This window comes from Ovis canadensis, chromosome 20, assembly GCF_042477335.2.
Source record: "Ovis canadensis isolate MfBH-ARS-UI-01 breed Bighorn chromosome 20, ARS-UI_OviCan_v2, whole genome shotgun sequence".
Lineage (NCBI taxonomy): Eukaryota > Metazoa > Chordata > Mammalia > Artiodactyla > Bovidae > Ovis > Ovis canadensis.
Genome location: NC_091264.1, coordinates 60546886 through 60574503, shown reverse-complemented (window position 1 = coordinate 60574503; position 27618 = coordinate 60546886). Strand labels below are relative to the sequence as shown.

Below are 27618 nucleotides of genomic sequence, written 5' to 3'. Positions count from 1 at the left end.
CATTGCAGACGGATTCTTTACCAGCTGAACCACAAGGGAAGTCCAAGAATACTGGAGGGGGTAGCCTATCCCTTCTCCAGTGGATCTTCGTGACCCAGGAATCGAACTGGGTCTCCTGCATCACAGGCAGATTCTTTACCAACTGAGCTATGTAGGAAGCCCATGGACATGTATCAGTTCAGTTCAGTTCAGTTGCATCTGACTCTTTGTGACCCCATGAATCGGACCACGCCAGGCCTCCCTGTCCATCAAAAACTCCTGGAGTTCACTCAGACTCATGTCCATCAAGTCAGTGATGCCATCCAGCCATCTCATCCTCTGTCGTCCCCTTCTCCTCCTGCCCCCAATCCCTCCCAGCATCAGGGTCTTTTTCAACGAGTCAACTCTTCGAATGAGGTGGCTAAAGTACTGGAGTTTCAGCTTTAGCATCATCCCTTCCAAAGAACACCCAGGATTGATCTCCTTTAGAATGGACTGGTTGGATCTCCTTGCAGTCCAAGGGACTCTCAAGAGTCTTCTCCAACACAACAGTTCAAAAGCATCAATTCTTCAGCACTCAGCTTTCTTCACAGTCCAACTCTCACATCCATACATGACCACAGGAAAAACCATAGCCTTGACTAGACAGACCTTTGTTGGCAAAGTAATGTCTCTGCTTTTGAATATGCTATCTAGGTTGGTCATAACTTTTCTTCCAAGGAGTAAGTGTGTTTTAATTTCATGGCTGCAGTCACCATCTGCAGTGATTTTGGAGCCCCCCAAAATAAAGTCTGACACTGTTTCCACTGGTTCCCCATCTATTTCCCATGAAGTGATGGCACCAGATGCCATGATCTTCATTTTCTGAATGTTGAGCTTTAGGCCAACTTTTTCACTCTCCACTTTCACTTTCACCAAGAGGCTTTTTAGTTCCTCTTCACTTTCTGCCATAAGGGTGGTGTCATCTGCATATCTGAGGTTATTGATATTTCTCCTGGCAATCTTGATTCCAGCTTGTGTTTCTTCCAGTCCAGCGTTTCTTATGATGTACTCTGCATAGAAGTCAAATAAGCAGGGTGACAAGATACAGCCTTGACGTACTCCTTTTCCTATTTGGAACCAGTCTGTTGTGCCATGTCCAGTTCTAACTATTGCTTCCTGGCCTGCATATAGGTTTCTCAAGAGGCAGGTCAGGTGGTCTGGTATGCCCATCCTTTTCAGAATTTTCCACAGTTTATTGTGATCCACACTGTCAAAGGCTTTGGCATAGTCAATAAAGCAGAAATAGATATTTTTCTGGAACTCTCTTGCTTTTTCCATGATGCAGCAGATGTTAGTAATTTGATCTCTGGTTCCTCTGCCTTCTCTAAACCCAGCTTGAACATCAGGAAGTTCACCGTTCACGTATTGCTGAAGCCTGGCTTGAAGAATTTTGAGCATTACTAGCATGTGAGATGAGTGCAATTGTGCGGTAGTTTGAGCATTCTTTGGCATTGCCTTTCTTTGGGATTGGAATGAACACTGACCTTTTCCAGTCTTGTGGCCACTGCTGAGTTTTCCAAATTTGCTGGCTTATTGAGTGCAGCGCTTTCACAGCATCATCTTTCAGGATTTGAAATAGTTCAACTGGAGTTCCATCACCTCCACTAGCTTTGTTCATAGTGATGCTTCCTAAGGCCCACTTGAGTTCACATTCCAGGATGTCTGGCTCTAGGTGAGTGATCACACCATCATGAGTATCTTGGTCATGAAGATCTTTTTTGTACAGTTCTTCTGTGTATTCTTGCCACCTCTTCTTAATATCTTCTGCTTCTGTTAGGTCCAGACCATTTCTGTCCTTTATTGAGCCCATCTTTGCATGAAGTGTTCCATTGGTATCTCTAATTTTCATGAAGAGATCTCTGGTCTTTCCCATTCTGTTGCTTTCCTCTATTTCTTTGCATTGATTGCTCAGGAAGCCCTTCTTATCTCTCCTTGCTGTTCTTTGGAACTCTGCATTCAGATGCTTATAGCTTTCCTTTTCTCCTTTGCTTTTCGCTTCTCTTCTTTTCACGGCTATTTGTAAGGCCTCCCCAGACAGCCATTTTGCTTTTTTGAATTTCTTTTCCATGGGGATGGTCTTGATAACTGTCTCCTGTACAATGTCACGAACCTCCATCCATAGTTCATCAGGCACTTTGTCTATCAGATCTAGTCCCTTAAATCTACTTCTCACTTCCCCTGTATAATCATAAGGGATTTGATTTAGGTCATTCCTGAATGATCTAGTGGTTTTCCCTACTTTCTTCAATTTGAGTCTGAATTTGGCAACAAGGAGTTCATGATCTGAGCCACAGTCAGCTCCCGGTCTTGTTTTTGTGGACTGTATAGAGCTTCTCCATCTTTGGCTGCAAAGAATATAATCAATCTGATTTCGGTGTTGACCATCTGGTGATGTCCATCTATAGAGTCTTTTCTTGTGTTGTTGGAAGAGGGTGTTTGCTATGACCAGTGCGTTCTCTTGGCAAAACTCTATTAGCCTTTGCCCTGCTTCATTCCATACCCCAAGGCCAAATTTGCCTGTTACTCCAGGTGTTTCTTGACTTCCCACTTTTGTATTCCAGTCCCCTATAATGAAAAGGACATCTTTTTTGGGTGTTAGTTCTAAAAGGTCTTGTAGGTCTTCATAAAACCATTCAACTTCAGCTTCTTCAGCATTACTGATTGGGGCATGGGCTTGGATTACTGTGACATTGAATGGTTTGCCTTGGAAATGAACAGAGATCATTCTATCGTTTTTGAGACTGCATCCAAGTACTGCATTTCAGACTCTTTTGTTGACCATGATGGCTACTCCATTTCTTCTAAGGGATTCCTGCCCACAGTAGTAGATATAATGGTCATCTGAGTTAAATTCACCCATTCCAGTCCATTTTAGTTCCCTGAGTCCTAGAATGTTGACGTTCACCCTTGTCATCTCCTGTTTGACCACTTCCAATTTGCCTTGATTCATGGACCTAACATTCCAGGTTCCTATGCAATATTGCTCTTTACAGCATCGGACCTTTTTCTATCACCAGTCACATCCACAACTGGGTATTGCTTTTGCTTTGACTCCATCCCTTCATGGGTTGGAGTTATTTCTCCACTGATCTCCAGTAGCATATTGGGTACTTACCAACCTGGGAAGTTCCTCTTTCAGTATCCTTTCATTTTGCCTTTTCATACTGTTCATGGGGTTCTCAAGGCAAGAATACTGAAGTATTCTTGTCTAATTCAATGAAACTAAGCCATGCCGTGTAGGGCCACCCAAGATGGATGGGTCATGGTGGAGAGGTCTGACAGAATGTGGTCCACTGGAGAAGGGAATGGACATGTATAGATATATGTAAAAATTATTTTGATTTTTTCTATTAGGAATTAACTTAAGCTGTTTCATAAGAAATACATTGTTTCTTTAAGTCGTTACTGAATTTGTTACAACACCGCTTCTGTACTTTGGCCGCAAGGCAGGTGGGAGTCTAGCTCCCCAGCTGCAACCTCTGCATTGGAAAGTGAAGTCCCAACCACGGGATGTCCAGGGAAGTCCCCGTATTCTTTCTTCATGTAGAAGAAATGCAAGCCAAAGAAATCTCAAGAAAATGACTCACTATTAAATGATCTAAATAGGAAGCTGCGGAGAGGTCTTCATCACTAAATGGAAGAAACCGCTCAAAATGAAAACTAAATAAAAAGCGTGTCTTCTAAAGCAGTGTTGTAATATAGGAGCACCACAATATGTAAGACAAATGCTAACAAGTATGAAAGGGGAAATCAACAATAACACAATAATAGTGGGAGACTTTAATACCCCACTCACACCTATGGACAGATGAACTAAACAGAAAATTAACAAAGAAACGCAAACTTTAAATGATACATTAGATCAGTTAGACCTAATTGATATCTATAGGACATTTCACCCCAAAACAATGAATTTCACCTCTTTTTCAAGTGCTCATGGAAGCTTCTCCCGGATAGATCACATCCTGGGCCATAAATCTAAACTTGATAAATTCAAAAAAATCGAAATCATTCCAAGCATCTTTTCTGACCATAATGCATTAAGATTAGATCTCAATTACAGGAGAAAAACTATTAAAAATTCCAACATATGGAGGTTGAACAACACACTTCTGAATAACCAACAAATCACAGAAGAAATCAAAATATGCATAGAAACTAATGAAAATGAAAACACAACAACCCAAAACCTGTGGGACACTATAAAAGTAGTGCTAAGAGGAAAGTTCATAGCAATACAGGCATACCTCAAGAAACAAGAAAAAAGTCAAATAAATAACCTAACTCTACAACTAAAGCAACTAGAAAAGGAAGAATTGGAGAACCCCAGAGTTAGCAGAAGGAAAGAAATCTTAAAAATTAGGGCAGAAATAAATGCAAAAGAAACAAAAGAGACCATAGCAAAAATCAACAAAGCCAAAAGCTGGTTCTTTGAAAGGATAAATAAAATTGACAAACCATTAGCCAGACTCATCAAGAAGCAAAGAGAGAAAAATCAAATCAATAAAACTAGAAATGAAAATGGAGAGATCACAACAGACAACACAGAAATACAAAGGATCATAAGAGACTACTATGAGCAGTTGTATGCCAATAAAATGGACAATGTGGAAGAAATGGACAAATTCTTAGAAAAGTACAATTTTCCAAAACTGAACCAGGAAGAAATAGAAAATCTTAACAGACCCATCACAAGCACAGAAATTGAAACTGTAATCAGAAATCTTCCAGCAAACAAAAGCCCAGGTCCAGACGGCTTCACAGCTGAATTCTACCAAAAATTTTGAGAAGAGCTAACACCTATCCTCCTCAAACTCTTCCAGAAAATTGCAGAGGAAGGTAAACTTCCAAACTCATTCTATGAGGCCACCATCACCCTAATACCAAAACCTGACAAAGATGTCACAAAAAAAGAAAACTACAGGCCAATATCACTGATGAACATAGATGCAAAAATCCTCAACAAAATTCTAGCAATCAGGATCCAACAACACATTAAAAAGATCATACACCATGACCAAGTGGGCTTTATCCCAGGGATGCAAGGATTCTTCAATATCCGCAAATCAATCAATGTAATTCACCACATTAACAAATTGAAAAATAAAAACCATATGATTATCTCAATAGATGCAGAGAAGGCCTTTGACAAAATTCAACATCCATTTACGATAAAAACTCTCCAGAAAGCAGGAATAGAAGGAACATACCTCAACATAATAAAAGCTATATATGACAAACCCACAGCAAACATTATCCTAAATGGTGAAAAATTGAAAGCATTTCCCCTAAAGTCAGGAACAAGACAAGGGTGTCCACTTTCACCACTACTATTCAACATAGTTCTGGAAGTTTTGGCCACAGCAATCAGAGCAGAAAAAGAAATAAAAGGAATCCAAATTGGAAAAGCAGAAGTAAAACTCTCACTGTTTGCAGATGACATGATCCTCTACATGGAAAACCCTAAAGACTCCACCAGAAAATTACTAGAGCTCATCAATGAATATAGTAAAGTTGCAGGATATAAAATCAACACACAGAAACCCCTTGCATTCCTATACACGAATAATGAGAAAGTAGAAAAAGAAATTAAGGAAACAATTCCATTCACCATTGCAACGAAAAGAATAAAATACTTAGGAATATATCTACCTAAAGAAACTAAAGACCTATATATAGAAAACTATAAAACACTGATGAAAGAAATCAAAGAGGACACTAATAGATGGAGAAATATACCATGTTCATGGATCAGAAGAATCAATATAGTGAAAATGAGTATACTACCCAAAGCAATTTACAAATTCAATGCAATCCCTATCAAGCTACCAGCCACATTTTTCATAGAACTAGAACAAATAATTTCACAATTTGTATGGAAATGCAAAAAACCTCGAATAGCCAAAGCAATCTTGAGAAAGAAGAATGGAACTGGAGGAATCAACTTGCCTGACTTCAGGCTCTACTACAAAGCCACAGTCATCAAGACAGTATGGTACTGGCACAAAGACAGACATATAGATCAATGGAACAAAATAGAAAGCCCAGAGATAAATCCACACACATATGGACACCTTATCTTTGACAAAGGAGGCAAGAATATACAATGGAGAAAAGACAATCTCTTTAACAAGTGGTGCTGGGAAAACTGGTCAACCACTTGTAAAAGAATGAAACTAGATCACTTTCTAACACCGCACACAAAAATAAACTCAAAATGGATTAAAGATCTAAATGTAAGATCAGAAACTATAAAACTCCTAGAGGAGAACTTAGGCAAAACACTCTCAGACATAAATCACAGCAGGATCCTGTATGATCCACTTCCCAGAATACTGGAAATAAAAGCAAAAATAAACAAATGGGATCTAATTAAAATTAAAAGCTTCTGCACAACAAAGGAAAATATAAGCAAGGTGAAAAGACAGCCTTCTGAATGGGAGAAAATAATAGCAAATGAAGCAACTGACAAACAACTAATCTCAAAAATATACAAGCAACTTATGCAGCTCAATTCCAGAAAAATAAACGACCCAATCAAAAAATAGGCCAAAGAACTAAATAGACATTTCTCCAAAGAAGACATACGAATGGCTAACAAACACATGAAAAGATGCTCAACATCACTCATTATTAGAGAAATGCAAATCAAAACCACAATGAGGTACCACTTCACACCAGTCAGAATGTCTGCGATCCAAAAATCTGCAAGCAATAAATGCTGGAGAGGGTGTGGAGAAAAGGGAACCCTCCTACACTGTTGGTGGGAATGAAAACTAGTACAGCCACTATGGAGAACAGTGTGGAGATTCCTTCAAAAATTGCAAATAGAACTACCTTATGACCCAGCAATCCCCCTGCTGGGCATGCACACGGAGGAAACCAGAATTGAAAGAGACACATGTACCCCAGTGTTCATCGCAGCACTGTTTATAATAGCCAGGACATGAAAACAACCTAGATGTCCATCAGCAGATGAATGGATAAGAAAGCTGTGGTACATATACACAATGGAGTATTACTCAGCCTTAAAAAAGAATTCATTTGAATCAGTTCTGATGAGATGGATGAAACTGGAGCCGATTATATAGAGTGAAGTAAACCAGAAAGAAAAACACCAATACAGTATACTAACACATATATATGGAATTTAGGAAGATGGCAATGACAACCCTGTATGCAAGACAGGAAAAAAGACACAGATGCGTATAACGGACTTTTGGACTCAGAGGGAGAGGGAGAGGGTGGGATGATTTGGGAGAATCGCATTCTAACATGTATACTATCATGTAAGAATTGAATCGCCAGTCTATGTCTGATGCAGGATACAGCATGCTTGGGGCTGGTGCATGGGGATGACCCAGAGAGATGTTATGGGGAGGGAGGTGGGAGGGGGGTTCATGTTTGGGAACGCATGTAAGAATTAAAGATTTTAAAATTAAAAAAAATAATAATAATTAGAAAAAAGAAAACAAACAAATAAAAATAAAAATAAAAAAAATAAAAAATAAAGCAGTGTTGTTTCCACGCAATATATAAAGCTTCTCAGCGATTTCACAGAAGCAACTGGCTTCCGCTGAGCCCTGTTTATCTTTGCTCTAATTAGATCTGGTTCATAGATCATGTCCCTGACTTTGTCATCAAATCATTGAATGACCTTGATAGTTTCTTGCAAATGTCTCAGTTTCTCTGCTTACAAATGGAGGGTAGTAATCCTTGACAGCTTCATACTTCACTGATGTATTTCACAGATTAATGAGTCATGAAAACTTTGAGGTGCTCTGATCAAAGGCACCATATAACTACAAAGAATTATTATCTACCGTCTCTCCTTTATATTTGCCACTAATGAGCATCGTGGTCAGCAAATGTATTAGAGAAAAGAAATACATGGCAAGTGAAAGTTAAAGAAGGCTATTTCTCGCCATATTGAGATATAACTTTTGTTACTATTTATTGGTGTTATGCAGACATATTGAAAATGAGACCTCCTGCAGTCTAACTTCCTATCTGAGAGGCTTTTGTAAATATACCCAACATACTGGCTCTAAAGGCTTGTGTATCCTGGTATTTTCCTTGGATTTCTGCAAATTCTACCTAGAACTCACATTTCTATGAACTTGGTAGATGGGACACAGCATCAAAATGTTCCTACTAAGATCTTTTTCTCATATAACTTTTTTTTTCCTTTCATTTTAATGAATCTTTAGCAGTTTCACTGATATGTAAATTGACACTGATATGTCAGTCTCTCTCTCTCTCTCTCTCTCTCTCTCTCTCTCTCACACAGACACACACACACACACACACACACACACACACACACACTTCACCTTTCTATTCTTTGGAAATGAGGTAATCTAAATTTCCACTTAGAGAAACCTGGAGTCAAATCATTGTTTTTGCTAGAAAATTTCAATTACGTGAATATAAATTTATTTTCTGTTCCTTTTCAAACTGTTTTCCCTGGTATCACTTTATATCCTAAGAGACTGATTAAACACCCCTAGTGAACCGTCTAAACAGAAAAATTTTAAAAAAGGTACCTATTCAGCACATGTTTCAAGAGATTTTATCCTTTCAAATTTGATAAATGGCCCAGAATTTTTATGGTGCAAATGAGTGAAGGAAATCTCTAAATATTAGCCATAAAATAAGCAGTTTTATTTTAATTTGTTCCTCCTAAAAGTGCATGTCAAAATCTTCTTCCAGGAATATATTTTGAAGTACTTTGGGTCTCCAACAGACAAGAAGGAATACACCTTCTCAGAGCCTTGGCAGTCCACCCGTCTCTGAGCAGAGCTCTTTCTCAGCCCCAGGCTTCTTTCCCATCCAGAGCTCTATCCTAAAAGAAACGAAGCACTTAGCCATTAAAGGCACTTCAGCCGAAACATTTCTGAAACAAGTACATTCTTCAGTACTCAAGGTAAATGAATTTTTCATGAGCTACAATCTATGTAGAAAAGTTTTCGTGAAAATCTAGCATTTTTTAAGGGAGATCTCTTCCGACTAAATTGTGTTCTCTCAAACTTCACGTTTAAACTTTCCTCCCCAGTGTGATTGTAATCAAAAAAGCGACTTTGGGGAGATGATTAGATTTAGACGGGGTGGAGAGGGCAGGGGTCCCAAGATGGGATTAATGTCCTTGTAAAAAAGACATTGGAGACCTTACTTCCATTCTCCTTTCCCAGCTAACAACACACCACAGTCAGGATCGCCCCCACCTCCATCTAAACACTTGGCCTTCTTTTACATATCAGTTCACCACTCCAATAGCAATAAGAAGTATGAGTAGGTCACAGTCTGGACAAATATATAAAATGAACAGCTGCCAGACACATGGACACCTCTCCTTAACCACAGCTACACGCATTGTTCAAATTATTCAGCCCTATTTCACACGGAGGTTGAAGGTCCTGTAAATATCAAAGCCAAGGGTACGCCATGAGCTCTAATACAGGATCTGAAGCTTTTTCCCACAGACAAGGCTGCCTGGGGTGTTCAGGAAACTTCTGACACCGTGAGGGTAAGAACACGGTGAGCTGAGAAGGGGCCATAGAATGTGTTCTCTCGCTCGTCCCCCTGCGATTTAATGAGCACCTACTTTGTGCTGGACTCTTGCTAGACGTTCATCTCATCTCGCTAACAGTGTACTAAAGCAGATCACACTGTCCCTGATGTACAGATGAGGAAACCGAGCTCAGAGAAGTCACCTCACTCGTCTCTGATCCTGCACCTTTCAAGTGCCACAGCATCCTCCTCTTGCACAGAATTCTGACGCCAGCGCTCAGCCTCCCTCCACCGTAGCATCTGTCCACGTGCTCTTCCATCGGTGCATGCCTTTTCATTTGCTCATTTATTGTCAGTCTAGGTCACGTTTCACACAGTTTAAGACACACAGATTCAGAAAAGAAATAGGGAGAAGATCATAAATTTTGTTGTTAGAAGGGAATATGGTGACATCTGTGAAGCACGTAAATTCTCATGGATGTTTTTCACTGTTTCCTGACACTGACTTGCCGTAAACATGCAGCCTTGAGTTCTGCTCTCATTGAGCTCCTAGACCCTGGGCTGGAGCCTCCATACAGCCCAGCGGGTGAACTTTCTGCTCCTTGGCTTATCTTTCACAGGATGAGGATATAAAAATGACCAGCTCCATATCCTAAAGGAATCCATGTGCTTCTTCTTTAAAGCATGATGGTAAGTTGAAATACATACCACACAAACAGAGAAAAATGGAAATGTTGAACTGTGAGTGTATCAGAAAATATATCTGAAAAATGATGGTTTAAAAAAGGCTTATATTGCAAAAACAGAGTCGTGCATTTGTTTTCACTTCAGTGACTTCTGAGAGTCCTGTCTTGACAAAGATGCAAAGTATTGTCAAAACAGCCACAAATTTCTCAAGATCGATGCCCCATAGGGGGATTGCTGGGCCTTATAGTAGTGCTGCTTTTAATTTTTTAAGGAACCTCCATACTGTTCTCCAGGGCTTCCCTGGTGGCTCAGTGGTAAAGAATCCACTTGCAATGAAGGAGGTGCAGGAGACCCGGGTTCAATCCCTGGGTCGGGAAGATCCCTGGAGGAGGAAATCGCAACCCACTCCAGTATTCTTGCCTGGAGAATCCCACAGACAGAGGAGCCTGGAAGGCTGCTGTCCATAGTGTTGCACAGTCAGACACGACTGAAGTGACTTAGCACAGCAAATACTGTTCTCCACAGAGGTGATAGCAATTTACTATTCCAACCAATGGTGTAAGACAGTTACCTCTCCTCCACGCACTCTCTTGTAGATTTTTTGATGATGGCCCTTCTGACCAATGTGAGGTGATACATTCACTGTAGTTTTGATTTGCGTGTCTCTAATAATTAGTGATGCTGAGCATCTTTTCATGTGCCTCTTGACCTTCTCTCTATCTTCTTTGCGAAGTAAGTCAAAGAGAAAAATTTGGCATATTACTGAGTATATGTGGAATCTAGAAAAATGGTACAGAAGAAGCTATTTGCAAGGCAGGAATAGAGAGGAAGATGTAGTGAATGGACACATGGGGGCAAGGGGGTGGGTTGGGATGAATCAGGAGATTGGATTGACACATATACACCACCATGTGTATGAGAGATAGCCAGTGGGAAGCTGCTGTATAACACACGGAGTTCACAGAGCTCTGTGATGACCTAGAGGGTGTGATGAGGGGGGAGCGTTGAGAGGTAAGTGCAAGAGGGAGGGGACTTATGTATACTTAGGGTTGATTCACTTCCTTGTACAATAGAAACTAATACAACATTGTAAAGCAATTATAGTCCAATAAAAGAAAAAATCCACGAAGACACATGACCTGGCTCATGGGGTCCCCCACTCTCGCAGCCATATTTCTCACCTGTTGCTGCCGTAGCAAACGATCTCAAGTTCTGTGGCTTCAAACAGCAGAAATGTCAGCTTCACAGCTGTGATGCGAGAGGTCTGATCAAGGCGTTGTCGAGGCTGGCTCCTTTGTGAAGCTCTAGGGGACAATCCCGAAGAAGGCAATGGCACCTCACTCCAGTGTTCTTGCCTGGAGAATCCCAGGGACGGGGGAGCCTGGTAGGCTGGCATCTGTGGGGTCACACAGAGTCGGACACAACTGAAGCGACTTAGCAGCAGCAGCAGCAGCGGGGGACAATCCACGCTGGGCCTCTCTCCTGCGTGACTGCCACAGTCCTTGGTGCTTCTTTCCTGTAAATGCATCACTCCACTCTGCCTCTGTCTTCACGTTGCTTCCCTCCTGCGTGGGTCTCTGGTTCAGGTCCTCAAATGCCTCTCTTCTTTCTCTTCTCAGAACACTAGTCATTGGATTTAGGGCTCAATTGTTTAAATTCATCTAAATTGATCATCTAAGTTGATCATTTAAATCATCTAAATTTATGTTTTCAAGTTGTGGTACTGGAGAAGACTCTTAAAAGTCCCTTGGACTGCAAGGAGATCCGATCAGTCCATCCTAAAGGAAATCAATCCTGAATATTCATTGGAAGGATTGATGCTGAAGCTCCAATACTTTGGCCACCTGACGAGAAGAGCTGACTCCCTGGAAAAGACCCTGCTGCTGGGAAAGGTTGAAGGCAAAAGGAAAAGGGGCTGGCAGAGGATTAGATGCTTAGAGAGCATCATCAACTCAACGCACATGAGTTTGAGCAAACTTTGGGAAGTAACAGAGAATAGAGGAGCCTGGCAGGCTGCAGTCCATGGTGTCACAGAGTCGGACAGTTCTTAGCGACTGAACAAGAACATATAAATTCAGGATGATTTCATCTGGAGATCCTCAGTTTATTAATTATACTGCAGAGACCCTACTTCCAAACAAGGTCACCATCACAGCTACCAGGGATTAGGCAGTTCAGGAGAACACAATTCAATCCACTGTAGGCATAGTGCCTGCTGTGATAGGAAAGACTGTACTTGCTAATTGCTTCCCAGGTAGCGCTGGTGGTAAAGAACCTCCCTGAAAATGCAGGAGACCTAAGAGATGTGAGTTTGACCCCTGGGTCAGGAAGATCCCCTGGAGGAGGGCATGGAAACCCACTCCAGTATTCTTGCCTGGAGAATCCCATGGACAGAGGATCCTGGTGGGCTACAGTCCGTAGGGTTGCAAAGACCCGAGCGACTGAGCCCGCAGGCACATACTTGCTAATTAGGATCATTTACCGAGAAAACTCAGAATAGTTGCAACCTTAATGTGCCCAGGATACTCATATCTAAGAGGCACAAATGAAGAAAATAAACTCTGTTATGGAATTTCCACACTCCAAATTAGAGAATACCTCCCCAAACTAAACTATTTCTCCTCTTTTGTAAAGCGGAAAATATTTCCACTTGTAACCTGTTATTTTGAAAGACATCATTGAGAAGAGGTTTTTTTTTTTTTTCTACTTTATGATGTACTTTTGTTCCATTTTAGCCTGAATCTACTTGCCTTTCACAAAAACTACACACACACATCCCTAGACTTTGGGGATTCTTTCATATTTATTGGAGATGGATAAAGTGACTACACAGAAGAAAGACTTTTCCTCTCCTTCATGAACTTGAACATATGATACTACACTACACAAAAATAGAAACTGCAGGTGTGGGAAACAGAAAGGATATTTCTGAAATCAACACGATCCACAGGGTAAAGACTGTGTGGCACTTGTCACAACACTGCACGAGTTAAGTCCCTTAACGGTGACTTCATAAATAAGAAATTATTCACATATTTATATGGTGCTTATGCAAATAAACCCAAGTAGTTCTTCATTTTATCCAAGTAAGTTTATGCTGGTTTCAGGTTTTCTTACAGATACTTCATCACATGCTAGAAATGATCTCTCTAACATGAAATTTTAAAAAGTGAAGTGAAACTAAATTGTGCAAGGGCTTGGATTGATATTGATAGGATAGTGTAAGTCTGTGTGATAAAATGTATTATGAAAGACAGAGGGAAAGACTCAGAAAGTCGTGGAGCAAGTCAGGAAGTGGTGCATTGGTAACTAACACCAGGAGACGACGTGCAGGACTGATATTTCAACTCGTCACTTCAAAAAGTGAGTTATTCTACATTTCTTGATTTAGATTTCAGTGCTGACCTGTTCCAGTGAAGAACTTCCTGGCAGAATTACGTTTTCCTGAGTGTTTCTTTCAATCTCCTCACTGTTGGCAGAGATGGCTTCACTATCCTTTTTGCAGTGTTCAAGACTCTTTCTGGAACTCGCCGGGTCTTCAGAACTCAAAGTCCCCTCCACGGTGCTCTCATCTGTTTACCACAAGAAGATCCCATGAGCTCCACTTGCTCTTTGTCACTTTATCTTCACAAGTGTCCCTATAATGGCTTCCCCCAGTGGCTCAGCAGTAAAATAATCTGCCTGCAGTGCAGGAGATGCAGGAGACTTTGGTTTGAACCCTGGGCCAGGAAGATCCCCTGGAGAAGAGCATGGCAACCCACTCCAGCATTCTTGCCTGGAGAATCCCCATGGACAGAGGAGCCTGGTGGGCTGCAGTCCACGGGATTGCAAAGAGTCGGACAGGACTGAGTGACTAACACACACGTGGGTGCTAAAAGAGCATATTTATGATAACTTTCAGATCAGCTAATTTATAGATATGTAAGTGTGATTACAAAAAAATTATTAATCATCAAGGCTATTTAGTTATTTTATAGGTCATAGACTCAAAATTCTATTGAATATGCTGCCTTTGTCTAAAAAAAACCTTGCAAATCAATGATAATTGGAACAATGATTTTAAAATACACTTTGCAGGGCATTTATAATATAACTTCTGCAATAAAAGGGATCTCATATTCAATAGATTTTGACATCTATTACACAAGAATCAGAATAGGCCATTATGGTTTGTCAAATCATGTAGTAGAATTTATAAGCATTATATCAAAGTGAGCAACTGGTTTACATTAGCTACTCCCAAGATGCCATATTTTTGTTCTACATGCATAGAAGAAACAGTAAACTTAGGTGGTCTTAGATTCTTTTATATATGCTCTTGTGGTATAATAGCGAATTCAAGAACTATTTTATTCTTTTACAGGCATAAAGAAACAAGGTCATGTCATTACTAAAAATAATAGTAGTATAAAAACATGGTTCTTAGAAGAGGATTAAAGGGTCATTATGTGGATGTCCTACCACTGGATAGAACCGAACATAAACATTACGCCAAGCTGAATGACCACCTTAGTCACTGAAGTAGAGCATACCTCAAACATGTTCCCCTTCCCCTAGAAGGCAGGTACAACATCTGGAGCCCCATGGTGAAAAATGACCTTTGGGGCTGCAAATGGCTCTGAGTACTATTTGTCACTGTCATGAGCTCAATAACCTCATGAAACAACTTCACCAACTGATCACAGAGAATTCTATTATCAACTTGCAGCATGGTTGAGTGTGCTAAGACATGTCCAACTCTCTGGGACCCCGTGGACTAGTAGCCCACCAGGCTCCTCTGTCTACAGGATTTTCCAGGCAAGAATACTGGAGTGGGTTGCCATTTTCCTCCTCCTGGAATCTTCCAGACCCAGGGATCGAACCCCCATCTCCTGTGTCTCCTGCCCTGGCAGACCGATTCTTTACCACTGCGCCGCCTGAGAAGACCCTTATCAATTTGTATGGATGCTAAAACAACATATTTAAGATAAATTTCTCTTCAGCTAATTCATAGAAACACGAATGTAATTACAAAGAAATTACTAATCGTCATGGCTAAAACGCTTCGTAAACTACCAAATATGCAGGGCGGGGGGCACATAATGAGCAATTCTAAATTGTTATTTTACAACCACAGCTAGAATCAAGGTGCAAGAAGAAGAAATCATCTTACCCTACACCTTTGTAGTTCAAAACTTAAATGGTGGCCCCATGGCTTCCGCGAAAGAAAGCCACTAGTCCCTGGGTATGGAAATCTCACATGCTAGAGGAAGTTTATTGAGGAATGCTCCCTTGAAATGTGAAGGGCTGAGTCGGCACTTGTAAAGTGATAAGGCTCCTCATATACACGACATGGGCCCTGGAAAGGCAGCAAACTGCGTACAGCAGCGTCACATGAAAGCCAGTTCCCACTTCCTCTAGGTTACCAGCTTGCTGTCCTTGATCAGAAATTACCTTCACTGCCCATCACGCCGTTAGTGTTTAAAACTTCCCATTTAAATTGTAAGCTGCAAAAATCTAAATGGAACTGCATGTGTGATCTTTGTCACCTCATTTTCATGAATGGGGAAGAATATTCTGACACAAAAATTACATACTTAATTCTAGCTCACCCTCTTGGCTGACCTCCATCCCACACTGCCTTGGGTTTATTTCCTCATCCATCAGTGGGTCAAAGTAATTTCTGCTGTATTCATTTCCTGTGGAAAGTACATGAAGTAAGGGTCAGTGATTATTAGAAGCACATGAACCAAAATGTTAATTTTGAAATCGACACTGGTACAGAAGGGCCATTTTAGCTACTTGATAAGCTTAATTTTTTTTTTACAAGTCTTCCAGGCTTTCCTTTTTTTGTAATTATCATCTGGCAAAAGGTCAGAAAAGGTAATTCAAGAAACAAGTTCATGCTATCTGTCTGTTGCTAAAAAGTTAATGAGAAAATTTTTAAATGCAGACTTTAGAAGAATAATTTGAAAACATAATCAAAATTATTTTTAGGACATACTCAAGAAATGAAACCGCTGGATTATCATGGTGTTCAGAGTTCGCCGATGCCTCTGTTTACCCACTTTTATATATAGTTCACGACTTATATCATGTCATTGGATCTGGAATTTCATAGGCAACTTAGTATCGTCTTGAGAGAAACTATAGCAAAATTTTCGCATTGCTAGTTGCATAAAAAGAAAGGAGAAAGAGAGAGGAAGAATGCAGGGATGAGGGAAGGAAGAAAGGAAAAGAGGGAGAGAGCAGGGACCAGTGCGAAGAAGAAACAGGAGGGCTTGAGTAACAGGAAGGAAGGTGCAAATGCTGCAGCCTGAAATTGTACTCAAGACACATCCACGATCTCAACAGCACACACCAAAAATTCTCACTTCACGTTTCCCACTCAACTTTTGTCCTTAGGTGGATAACGAAACTGCAGCCAGAAACACGAATTTGTAATACAGTAAAAGGTCTGCTATCAATTTTCTGAATCTACTTTCACACTTTCTGCAGACTGAAATGGGTATCATCCTGTTGCTAGTAATTTACATTCACCAAAAGGTAACCTACTCGGATGATAACTTGTGTCAAACACTGCAAAATAAAGCTTTGTCAACTGAAAGCAAAAAAAAAAAAAAAAAGTATTGCTCACAGGAAAGGGTTAATACAGACCAAGTATACTGTGGAACTGCACAATCTATTTATTTTAGGATCAAAACTAATCCCTACAGCAGGTCCTTTTCCAAGACTAAATGGAATCCTGATATGAACCTAGGCTTAATTTATATTTCTGGACTGGCACATTTTGGCTGTCAGTCTCTGTTCTATCAGCATAGTAACTACAAGAACTGAAAATCCACTTTACCTTGAGGTCTCAATAAAGAAAAAAAATAATAAATGGGTTTCATTTTTGTTACTTTATCTGTCAACAACCACTAGGCTGATATGAATCTTGGCAGTGTGTAATCAAAGTCTTATGTTCTGCAATAACACAGCTATTCCACCCAATTCACCGTAATTGTTGCATTTTCCCCCTTTACACAAAGCACTGTGATACTCTATGCATACTCTTTCATATACTGGCAAAATAATTCACCTCTGTTAAAGTGAAAATGGTGCTATATTCCTCATGATATTTGCCATGGCAGCAACAGGCAACTACGGGCACCCACACTCTGGAAACCCCCCCACCCCCAGTTCAATATAAAACTCCAATTTTCTGTCTATTGAAATGATTCATTAATAAATAGCGGTAAGTGGATCAAGTCCCTGGAGAATAAATAAACCTAAATTATTCTTAAGTCAAAAATTTGGAGAAACTGAGTCTCTAGTTTCTCAAATGGGCTTCCCAGGTGGCCCCAGGGGTAAAGAGCCCAGCTGCCAATGCAGGAGACATAAGTGATGCTGGTTCGATCCCTGCATTGGGAAGATCCGCTGGAGGAGGCCATGGCAACCCACTCCAGTATTCTTGCCTGGAGAATCCCATGGACAGAGGAGCCTGGCAAGCTACGGTCCATAGGGCCGGACACAATTAAAGTGACCTGGCACGCATACACGCAGGTTCTCAAACCATTTACAGCCCTGTTGTCTGTTGAGAAATGAGGATCTTGCCCAGCTGAGTATGAAGGAAGTCTGCATTCAATCCAATGTGGTTTAATAGTGTGTAAAGGACAGGGTTCTGTCCTGTTGGAGTGTATGACAGGAGCGTCCAACCCATATTGGAGAGTTCAAAGATTTCCTGGAGAAATTACTACTTGAAGTAATGGATAACCAACAGGGACCTACTGTATAGCACCTGGAACTCTGCTTAGCTTGTATGGAAGGGGAGTTTAAGGGAGAATGGACATGTATATATGCACGGTTGAGTCGCTTTGCCATCCACCTGAAATGAGCAAACCATTGTTCACTGGCTATACTCCAGTATGAAATGAAAAGTAAACAAAAATTACAAAACAAAAAATATATCATCATGTTCACCACCACCCAGGCAAAGGATGACTGCCCACCTCTTTTCAGTATCCCAGTCTAAATAAAAACATCGTCTGTTTAAAAAAAAGTTGCGATTAGGAATTAGCCATATCGAAAACACAGGGGAAAGGAATTTGTTCTGGAAGGAGAAGCATATCAGAGGAAAAAAAGACACAAAAGCATAAAGACATGAGAAGCACGTGTGGTTAGTGGATGCTCCCTGATTATTCTCTGCCTCCCAAAGTTCCGATACAGAAAAGTAGGTAATGGAATCCAAACTTGCTCAGTTGTCCCAGAACTGGGTTCTTAACTGATGGTTTTGTTCAAATTATTATTAAGTTCTACAGTGTCACTTCATGCTGATAGAATGTTTCATATCCATTCAATTATTCAAAGTACGTGTGTGTGTGTGTGTGTGTGTGTGTGCTTAGTCGCTCAGTCGTGTCCAACTCTTTGGGACCCCATGGACTGTAGCCCCCCAGGCTCTTCTGTCCATGGTGCTTCTCCAGGCAAGAATACTGGAGGGGGTTACTGTGTGCTTATTATGTGACTCTATCAGTAAGACAAACATTCAAAAACCTCTCCCCTCACAGAGCTTACAGTCTGTGAGTGGAAGAATAAAAGCAAATGGATATGTATATTTTATAGTGTATTAGGTGATAATACATGGAGGGGAAATAGAACCAGATAACGATGATTTGGTACCCCAAGAAGTGTTGGAGGCTGCCTCTCTTGCATATATCTTTGTTTCAAATGAAGACGGATGTCCAGGATCAAATCACTATGTTCTCAAGTATGAGATAATGAAGTGATAATGTAATATTTACAATTTATTATGTATAGTTTAATACTATTTGGCCATTTTTTTGCTACAACATAAATCAGCTTATGAATCAAATAAGAACCTACTATTATTAAATATTAGTGGCTTCCCTCATAGCTCAGCAGTAAAGAATGTGTCTGCCAATACAAGAGACGTGGGAGAATCAGGTTTTATCCCTGGATCAGGAAGATCCCTGGAGAAGGAAATGGCAACCCACTCCAGTATTCTTGCCTGGCACAGAGGAGCCTGAAGGGCTACACTCCATGGGGGTCACAAAGAGTCAGATACAACTTATAGACTAAGCAGCAGCAATTATTAAATATTAAAATAATTCTTCCTTGTGTTGTTATTTCTTGCCCTGATAAGCCAATAACTGAAATAGAGTAGGCAGAGTTTAAGATGGTACAGCACACGGAACCTGCTAGAACTTTGGAAACAACAGGCTTATCACTAGTTCCTCTGCTTGTGCTTCATTGGATAGTGTCAAGACTTTATAAAGTGAGATGGTTTCAGATATTACCAGAAGGTAGGTTTTTAAATAAGATAAATTCCTAAAAGTGCCCTAATCATTCAGAATACGCTTTTGGATATGTCTAAAATCATCTCACAGGAAAATTAACAGACCCACTGAGAAATTCAAAGTAGGGCATCTAGCAACATACATATAACAATAGGCTGTAACATGGCTGATATTTAACTGTTTGTGACATTCATGTGAACAACCTACAGTTGCATAAATACACGTATCTATGGTTCTACACTGAAGCAATCGGGTGTGATACATAAAACTCGTAAGTTAGTAAACTAGCTTTGTTTACACTCTCGATACTCTTTGTTTCCAGCTTCCTAAATTAGCTATTAGATGTGTCTAATCAGCCTCAGTTAGGGCTCTTTTTGAGAGAGGAAAACACATGTGCCTGCCTTGCCCTTCCACACGGCAGGTTCTCCTATCCTTTAACTCAGAGCAGCACAGAATGTAATCAGGGCTTTCACTTCAATTACACCCAATGTGAACTTTGGTCTGGGAATTCTCCAGCGTGCTCCCCTGCAGCTCCTTGGGGGCTCATAAGAGTGAAAATGGAATTGCCCACCAGAGGGAGATTTCTGTGAATCAAGGAAGCGCCTTGACTCAACAAGGCAACCACTTCCTTTTGAATCGGCCCCATTACCTCCAGGGGGAGAAGACGTGACTGCATCTATCCATTTCTAGAGAAGTTTATTGATTCCATGCTTGTCCTTTTCCTGTGAATCCACCTGCTTCAGCTCAGCTTTTTATCACCAGTCTTGATGCTTTCTACAATATACTGTAAGTTAAATAAACACAAGGCCTCCATGCAAACTAAATAACTAAACACATTACATTCTGTGATTACAGCCGTGCACCAAAATTTTCCAAACTAGAATAGTCTCTTCAGCATTATACCTTTCAAAAGCATGAAGCCTAGAGCTTTATAATTAAATTCGATTCCCGTGAATTTTATAAATAAATTTAAGGAAGCTTTTATATTTTCCCCACTTTGAAAATCTAATACCAAGTCTTCAGATTTAAATGATCAAGGAATTTATATGTATGTATGAAACAGAAATATAGACGTCAGGAGGTTGTAAGGCAAATTAGTGAGAACTATATCAAACTCAAACATACCCTATCCTGCTGAAAGTGAAAGTCTCTCAGTCATGTCCAACTCTTTGCAACTGGATGGACTGTGTGGCCTGCCAAGCTCCTCTGTCCATGGAATTCTCCAGACCAGAACACTAGAGTGGGTAGCTGTTCCCTTCTCCAGGGGATCTTCCCAACCCAGGGATGGAACCCAGATTTCCCACATTTTAGGCTGATTCTTTACCATCTGAGCCACCAGGGAAGCCCAAGACTACTGGAGTGGGTAGCCTATCCTTCTCCAGTGGGTATTCCCCACCCAGGAATTGAACTGGAGTCTCCTGAAATCTAGGCAGATTCTTTACCACCTACTTTACTAAATTCACCCAAATACTATTTTTATAAGATTAATTTACAAACATTTTTTAAATTAATGGCAACTAAAGATACAAAGCTACTTTTTAAGATTATAAAAATTATCTTAAATCAAAGTCTTCATTATGAAAAAAGTGAAAGTGTTCATCACTCAGTCATGTCTGACTCTATGTGACCCTATGGACCGTATCCCTCCAGGCTCCTCTGTCCATGGGATTCTCCAGGCAACAATACTGGAGTGGTTGCCATTCCCTTCTCCAGGGTGTCTTCCTGACCCAGGGATCAAAACTGTGTCTTCTGTGTATCCTGAATTGCAGTCAGACTCTACCCTCTGAGCCACCAGAGAGAGGATAAAAATTGTTATCTTAAATCAGTCTTCATTATACTAAGTATCAAAACAAAACTACAACAAAACCCAAACCAAAAAAAAACAAATGAAGGAAACTCAAACTATGACTTGAATGTCCAGTATCAATATTTGTGCTTAGTTGCTCAGTTGTGTCTGACTCTTTGCGACCCCATGGACTGTAGCCTGCCAGGCTCCTCGGTCCATGGGGATTCTCCAGACAAGAATACTGGAGTGGGTTGCCATGTCCTACTCCAGGGGATCTTCCCAACCCAGGAATAGAACCCAGGTTTCCCACATTATTATTTAATAGTCTCTTAGAAACCTTAGTCAAAGTAATTAGAACAAAAATAAGGGAGGATGTGAGCTAAAATTATTAAAAATAATTATTAATATATTTTGTGTAAATAGTGTTTGAAGCCAATGTTTCCATACCATGAATGCATGAGAGATTTGACTAAAAAGCTTTCACAACAAAGACAATAATTTTCAAAGTATTTGAACAATACCTTGAAAAAACACTACAAATCATAAATTTTTTTAAATGCCAACAATAGACATTTAGGAGATATAATGAGTAAGTAGGAAACCAACACCCATAATAAAGCTCCAAATAACTCTCAAATTAGTTTTTCTTAAATTTTCTTAGGAATCCCTAAGTGGTCATCACGAGTATTCATCTTAACCAGAAACTCGAACTGAAAGCCATGAGTTTTTAACCATGGAGTGAAAAAAGGCAAATTGATACCATTTTCTTCTTCTCGTTTATAGAAAGGCTAACCTGTGAAGGTGGATCTGCTGCTCACACGGTTTTCAAAAGCCGCTGCCCTGTTGGACAAATTATCTTTTTCAACTGCTTATTCTTACTTCTTTTCCAAATCTTGTGGGTATTTGAGATATCAGTGATTTGAAAATCTAAATAGGGTAATAGTTGAAGTTTGCTAACAAGTACTAATTAATTGAGCCATATTCTTCTTCCCCTAAGGCCCTTCCTTGTGGTAAATTACCAGGCATTTTCACTTTCAAACCACTGGAGTGCTGCAGAGTACATAATTGCTGCAGGGCTCAACCGACAGGACCCCAAGGCATTCATGCACCTTGTGCTCCTCCGGACCTCGAATCCTCAGAGTTAAAGCGGGTCCCCAGGCACCTCACTTCTAAACAGGAAGATCTTTCCATTACTTAAGTAATAATGACAATTCAAAGGTTAAGTATAAATATATTGTTTCTTATGCATATTTAAAACTCCTACAAAACTAATATCAAAGTAACAATTTTTTTTTTCTAGTTGAAGCCTGGCAACATTAACTTGTTGCTGTTGTTTAGTCAGTAAGTTGTGTCCAACTCTTGCGACCCTAGGGACTGCAGCCCACCAGGCTTCTCTGTCCACGGAATTTTCCAAGCAAGAATACTGGAGTGGGTTGCCGTTTCCTTCTCCAAGGGATCTTCCCAACCCAGGGATCTTCCCAACCCAGGATCGAACCCATGTTTACTGCTTGGTGGCAGATTCTTTACCATTGAGCCACCAAGGAAGCCCTTACCCTGCATATCCATAAATTAATGTACACAGTTTAGAATATTACCTTTCAAATTAGGAAGGACCTGATATTAGACGTTAATCGCCCCCTAATGTTTCTGTTGGGAAAGATTGAAGATAGGAGGAGAAGAGCACGACAGAGGATGAGATGGTTGGATGGCATCACTGACTCGATGGACATGATTTGAACAAGCTGCAGAAGTTGGTGATGGACAGGGAAGCCTGGTGTGCTGCAGTCCACAGGGCTGCAAAGAGTTGGACACGACTGAGCAACTGAACTGAACTGAGTATTTCTGAATGTGCCTTCATTCATTTAATAATTATCTGTTCCCCCTGCATCTATGATGACTCATATGCTGTACTGAAGGGTTCATTCAGTAGTAACATTTTTCATCTCACTGTGGTATACTTCAATATGAAAGCAATCAATGTAATGGATTATTAGATTTAAACCATCTTGAAATCGATGTAAAAATCTTGTATGAAAAACTACTGCTTGTTTGAGAGTGCCAGGTTAATCCAGATGACTCAACTAAAATCTCAAGAGTTGCCCTCCATGTGACTTTGCGTATGTAACACATTTCATGACATAGAGAACGTTCATGTCTGTTGAGTTCACCTTTGCATCTCTGTTATTTAGCTTAGCACTTGGCAAATATGCTTTTCAGTATGCTTGATCAATATGCTTTTCAGTAAGTGAGGAAGAGGAAATGGAAAAATATGTAAAGTATTTTGGTATATATATATATATACATATATATATATATATATATGGCCCCCCCATGGCTCAGTGGTAAAGAATCTGCCTGCCAGTGTGAGGGACACAGGTTCAATCACTGGGTGGGGAAGATCCCCTGAAGGAGGGCTTGACAACCCACTCTAGTATTCTTGCCTGGAGAATCCCATGAACAGAGGAGCCTGGCGGGCTATAGTCCATAGCACTGCAAAGAGTTGTACCCGAGTGAAGCGATATATATATATACACACACACACACACATATATATGTATATACACACACATATACATATATATATGTATATACACACACATATACATATATATATGTATATACACACACACATGTGCAGGAAAAATAGTATGTAAATTTATACCCCACTAATCACACATATACCACTCCAATGTTTTAACTGTACTGATGTTGTGGCCAATAGATATGATCAGGAAATAATCCAAGACTGAGGAACCGTAGGGACATTTATCTGATGGGAGTCTGGTTGACTTGTCTTGCTGTCCTGCATCCATTTCCTCTCTCTAATAGCATCACAATTTCCTAGTTCCCAGTGAGTATAGTCTTGCTGGTTCAGTAACTCCAGATTCCTGTCTCCAACGACAGAAGCCAGGAAGGGCTGGCAGAACCCACTTCCCCGACCTGCAACAAAGCCAGGGGCCTGGCGAGTGACCTGAGCTTGATCCATCAAATGCGCTCCCCGAGGACCTTGGGTGAGTGAAGCAAGGATGAAAAGAACACTTGAAGTGACCTCAGTGAAAATTAGAGATGGAAAGGAACAAACTTCCCAAGTGCAGTTAAATCACTCACCATCATTTGAACTGTTTTACTATGCATTTCTACAATTACTTCTTATTTCTTCTTACTTAAAAAAGTCTTTCCCTGGCTCCTTCTCACATTTATGGCAGGTTTCATTTTATTGTCCTTTAGAATTCAGTCATTCACTGCTTCTTAGTGACACCATGGTATAGATTTAGATTATTAAGTATGCCTTTCGATGTACCCAACCCTCAAGCCCTTGTTACGTTTAGAACCTAAGCCAACTCCTCTGTCTTCTGAAATTCTCCACAGCAGTGGGTTCTCTGCCACTCTCCCTTCTCAAGGGCTGTCATTCTGAATTTTGCTTCTTCATCAGGTTAACCATCACCAGGCCAGGCCATGGCTGGCAGTGAGTGAAGTGGATGAGCTGAAATCAGAGAAGTGGCTTGCACACACAAAGCGTGTGGTTTGCAGGTGAGACAGAGCATAGGACATGTGGTCAAAAATGATCAGATGTGTGTTATTCCTCCAGAAATTTATGAAAGAAGTGTCTGAATGTTTTCTCCAAGCATCCACTTACAAATTAAAGGCAGTAAGAACGGGAGGAAGGTCATGAACAGAGCCGGGAAGACTCCCTTCAGAAACGGGGAGCAGAGGCAGCTGCAGGCAAGATGAGGGTTTTGGTCCGCTTTTTCTCCTTCACACCTTGTAAAACGGCTGATGCCAATGCACGGCATCATCTCCTCAGCTCACTGCCCTTCTCCCTCGAGACCCTTTAGATGAATAAGCTCCTAAAGATGCTTCAGCATCGGAGTGTTCAGGGGAAATTGGAGGGTACCCTCCAAGTGATCATCGTTTCAGACGACTCAGTAGTCTCCATTTTGCTTGTTCTTAAAGATCAGTGTGTTTTTACTTAAATCACCTTTCTCCTATATTCCCAGGTGGCGCAGTTGATAAAGAATCTGCCTGCCAATGCAGGAGACACAAGAGAGACGGATCCCTGGGTCAGGAAGATCCCCTGGAGGAGGAAACGCAACCCACTCCAATATTCTTGCCTGAAAAATCCCATGGACACAGGAGCCTGGCGGGCTACAGTCCATGGGGTCACAAAGACTTAGACATGACTGAACACACACATGCAGCTCAATCTCTCACAAGTTTGAAGTCTTTTTTTTTTTTTTTTTTTGCCACACTGTATGGCATGTGGGATCTTTGTTCCCCAGCTAGGGATCGAACCCATGTGCCCCCAGCAGTGGGAGTACAGTCTTAACGCTGGACTGCCAAAGAAGTCCCTGAATTCTTTTTGATCCAAAGTTTATTGATAGAAAATCTCTCTATTAGGCATTTCCTTCATAATTTAAATCATTATCTATCTAACTATTCTACATTTCTATGAGATAATTTGGATAAGTAAAGTAGTATTGGTATGCTGCCATTATTTACTATTGCTTCTGTTTTTTTAAAAAGAGCAAAACATGGAAATGTATCAGTATCTGATATTATAGGATGAGAATTTGTGCTCGTTGTAATAATCTTGTGGGGAAAACACATAGCTACTATTTTACTTAAGTCATCACATTGGCAAATGATATAAATGTTCTTTTATATTGTATTAACAAGAAACATTCTGTGCTATGATACCTAGCAGTTTCTAAATTCAAGTATTTCAAATATTCTTCCTTGTTCACAGACCATAAAGCTGCACATCTCATTTTCAATTGAATTTTTTTGGAGGCTCTTTCAAAGGCAGGTGAGCAGGGTGGATTTGGGTAGAAATGCATCAGATCAATTTTTTCATGTTGATTATGCTCCAGAATGGAGGTGGTGTGACCCTGACCTATGTTCATGTCTGGCTGGTTTTGTCAGGATAATAAATCATTCCTGGCTTTTCTATCTGAAGCTCCTTCTACTCTCATCTCATTTTAAGTTACAAAATGCTCTCCCTCTCCATTTACTAATTTCTGGTTCATAGGAGAACTTACTCAATCTATCTCCAGGAATACTGTTTATATCCAAACTTTTATTTACATCAGAGAAATGATATTAGAAATGACAAGAACAGCTGAGACAGTGTTGGAAGTATAGTATTATTGGTCAATATTGGTTATGTAGTGTTTTTGGAGGCTGGGGAGTTCAGATTCTCTAAGATTTCCTCAAATTCTCTCACACAAACTTGAGCGGCTGGACTTAGAGCTCTAACTGGGTTTCATCGCTTTGCTCAATATCACAGCCACCAGCCACATATGCTGATCACACACCTGAAATGAGGCCGGGCCACATTAAGACTTGCTATCGGTACAAATACATACACAGATTTCAAAGGCTTCATACCCCAAAATGGTAAAATATAGCTTTAAGTTTTACATGGTTTATAATATTTGTATAAACAATATTTGTATGTATATATTATTTGAAATAATATTTGTAGGTACTGGTTGAAATAAAATGTATTGTTCAAGCCTATTCACTTGTTTTTTTTTTTTAATTACATTAGTGAATGCTGTTAGAAAATGTAAAATGGTATCCATGACTCACAATATATTTCTATTGCAGATCACTTGCCTGTGGTTACTTTCACGCCGATGTCACCCTTGCCACAGACCTCAACTTACCTTCTCTCACCAACCCCTGATCTTCCACAACTGTAATTATTCTCCATGACTCATTTTATTGAGCTCCCAACAGCCAAGTCATCACGTGGTACTCTACCTCAAAATATCCAGGCTCCTGAGCCCACAGAGGATAGGAATTCCCCTTGATGAAATCAGAACATCTCTGCTGAATAGAAGTTTATAAAGAAAGCCTCCATCTGGGTGCTGGGCACACATTTTTCTCCTCGAGACCCAGCTGTGCAACATCCTAGCTCCATATGTGTGTGTGCATGCATGCTCACTCATGTGCAACTCATTGCAACCCAGTGAATTTTAATCCACCAGGCTCCTCTGTCCATGCAATTTTCCAAGCAAGCATCCTGGAGTGGGTTGCCAGTTCCTACTCCAGATCTTCTCAACCCAGGGATCAAATGTGCACCTCCTGCATCTCCTGCTTTGGCAGGCAGATTCTTTACCACTGAGCCATTTGGGAATCCCTTCTAGCTGCGTAAGACTAATTTCCCATCAAGGGAACCAGAAATCTAAAAAAATGCCTTTAGGGGACTTCCCTGGTGGGCTGGATGAAGCACAAGCTGGAATCAAGATTGCCAGGAGAGATATCAATAGCCTCAGATATGCAGATGACACCACCCTTAGGGCAGAAAGTGAAGAACTAAAGAGCCTCTTGATG

General features: G+C 40.5%; 1 protein-coding gene across 3 annotated transcripts in view; it reads right to left on the bottom strand.

The window, feature by feature from the left end:
* The window catches only part of LOC138426071 (uncharacterized), a 203075-nt gene that overhangs the window by 130479 nt on the left and 44978 nt on the right, over positions 1–27618 (bottom strand). For all 3 annotated transcript variants that reach the window (XM_069564735.1, XM_069564736.1, XM_069564734.1), the window contains 2 exons: positions 15810–15896; positions 13624–13790 (listed from right to left, as the gene is read on the bottom strand). In XM_069564735.1, coding sequence (XP_069420836.1) covers positions 13624–13790; positions 15810–15896 — 254 coding nt within the window. The remainder of the gene's footprint in view (positions 1–13623; positions 13791–15809; positions 15897–27618) is intronic.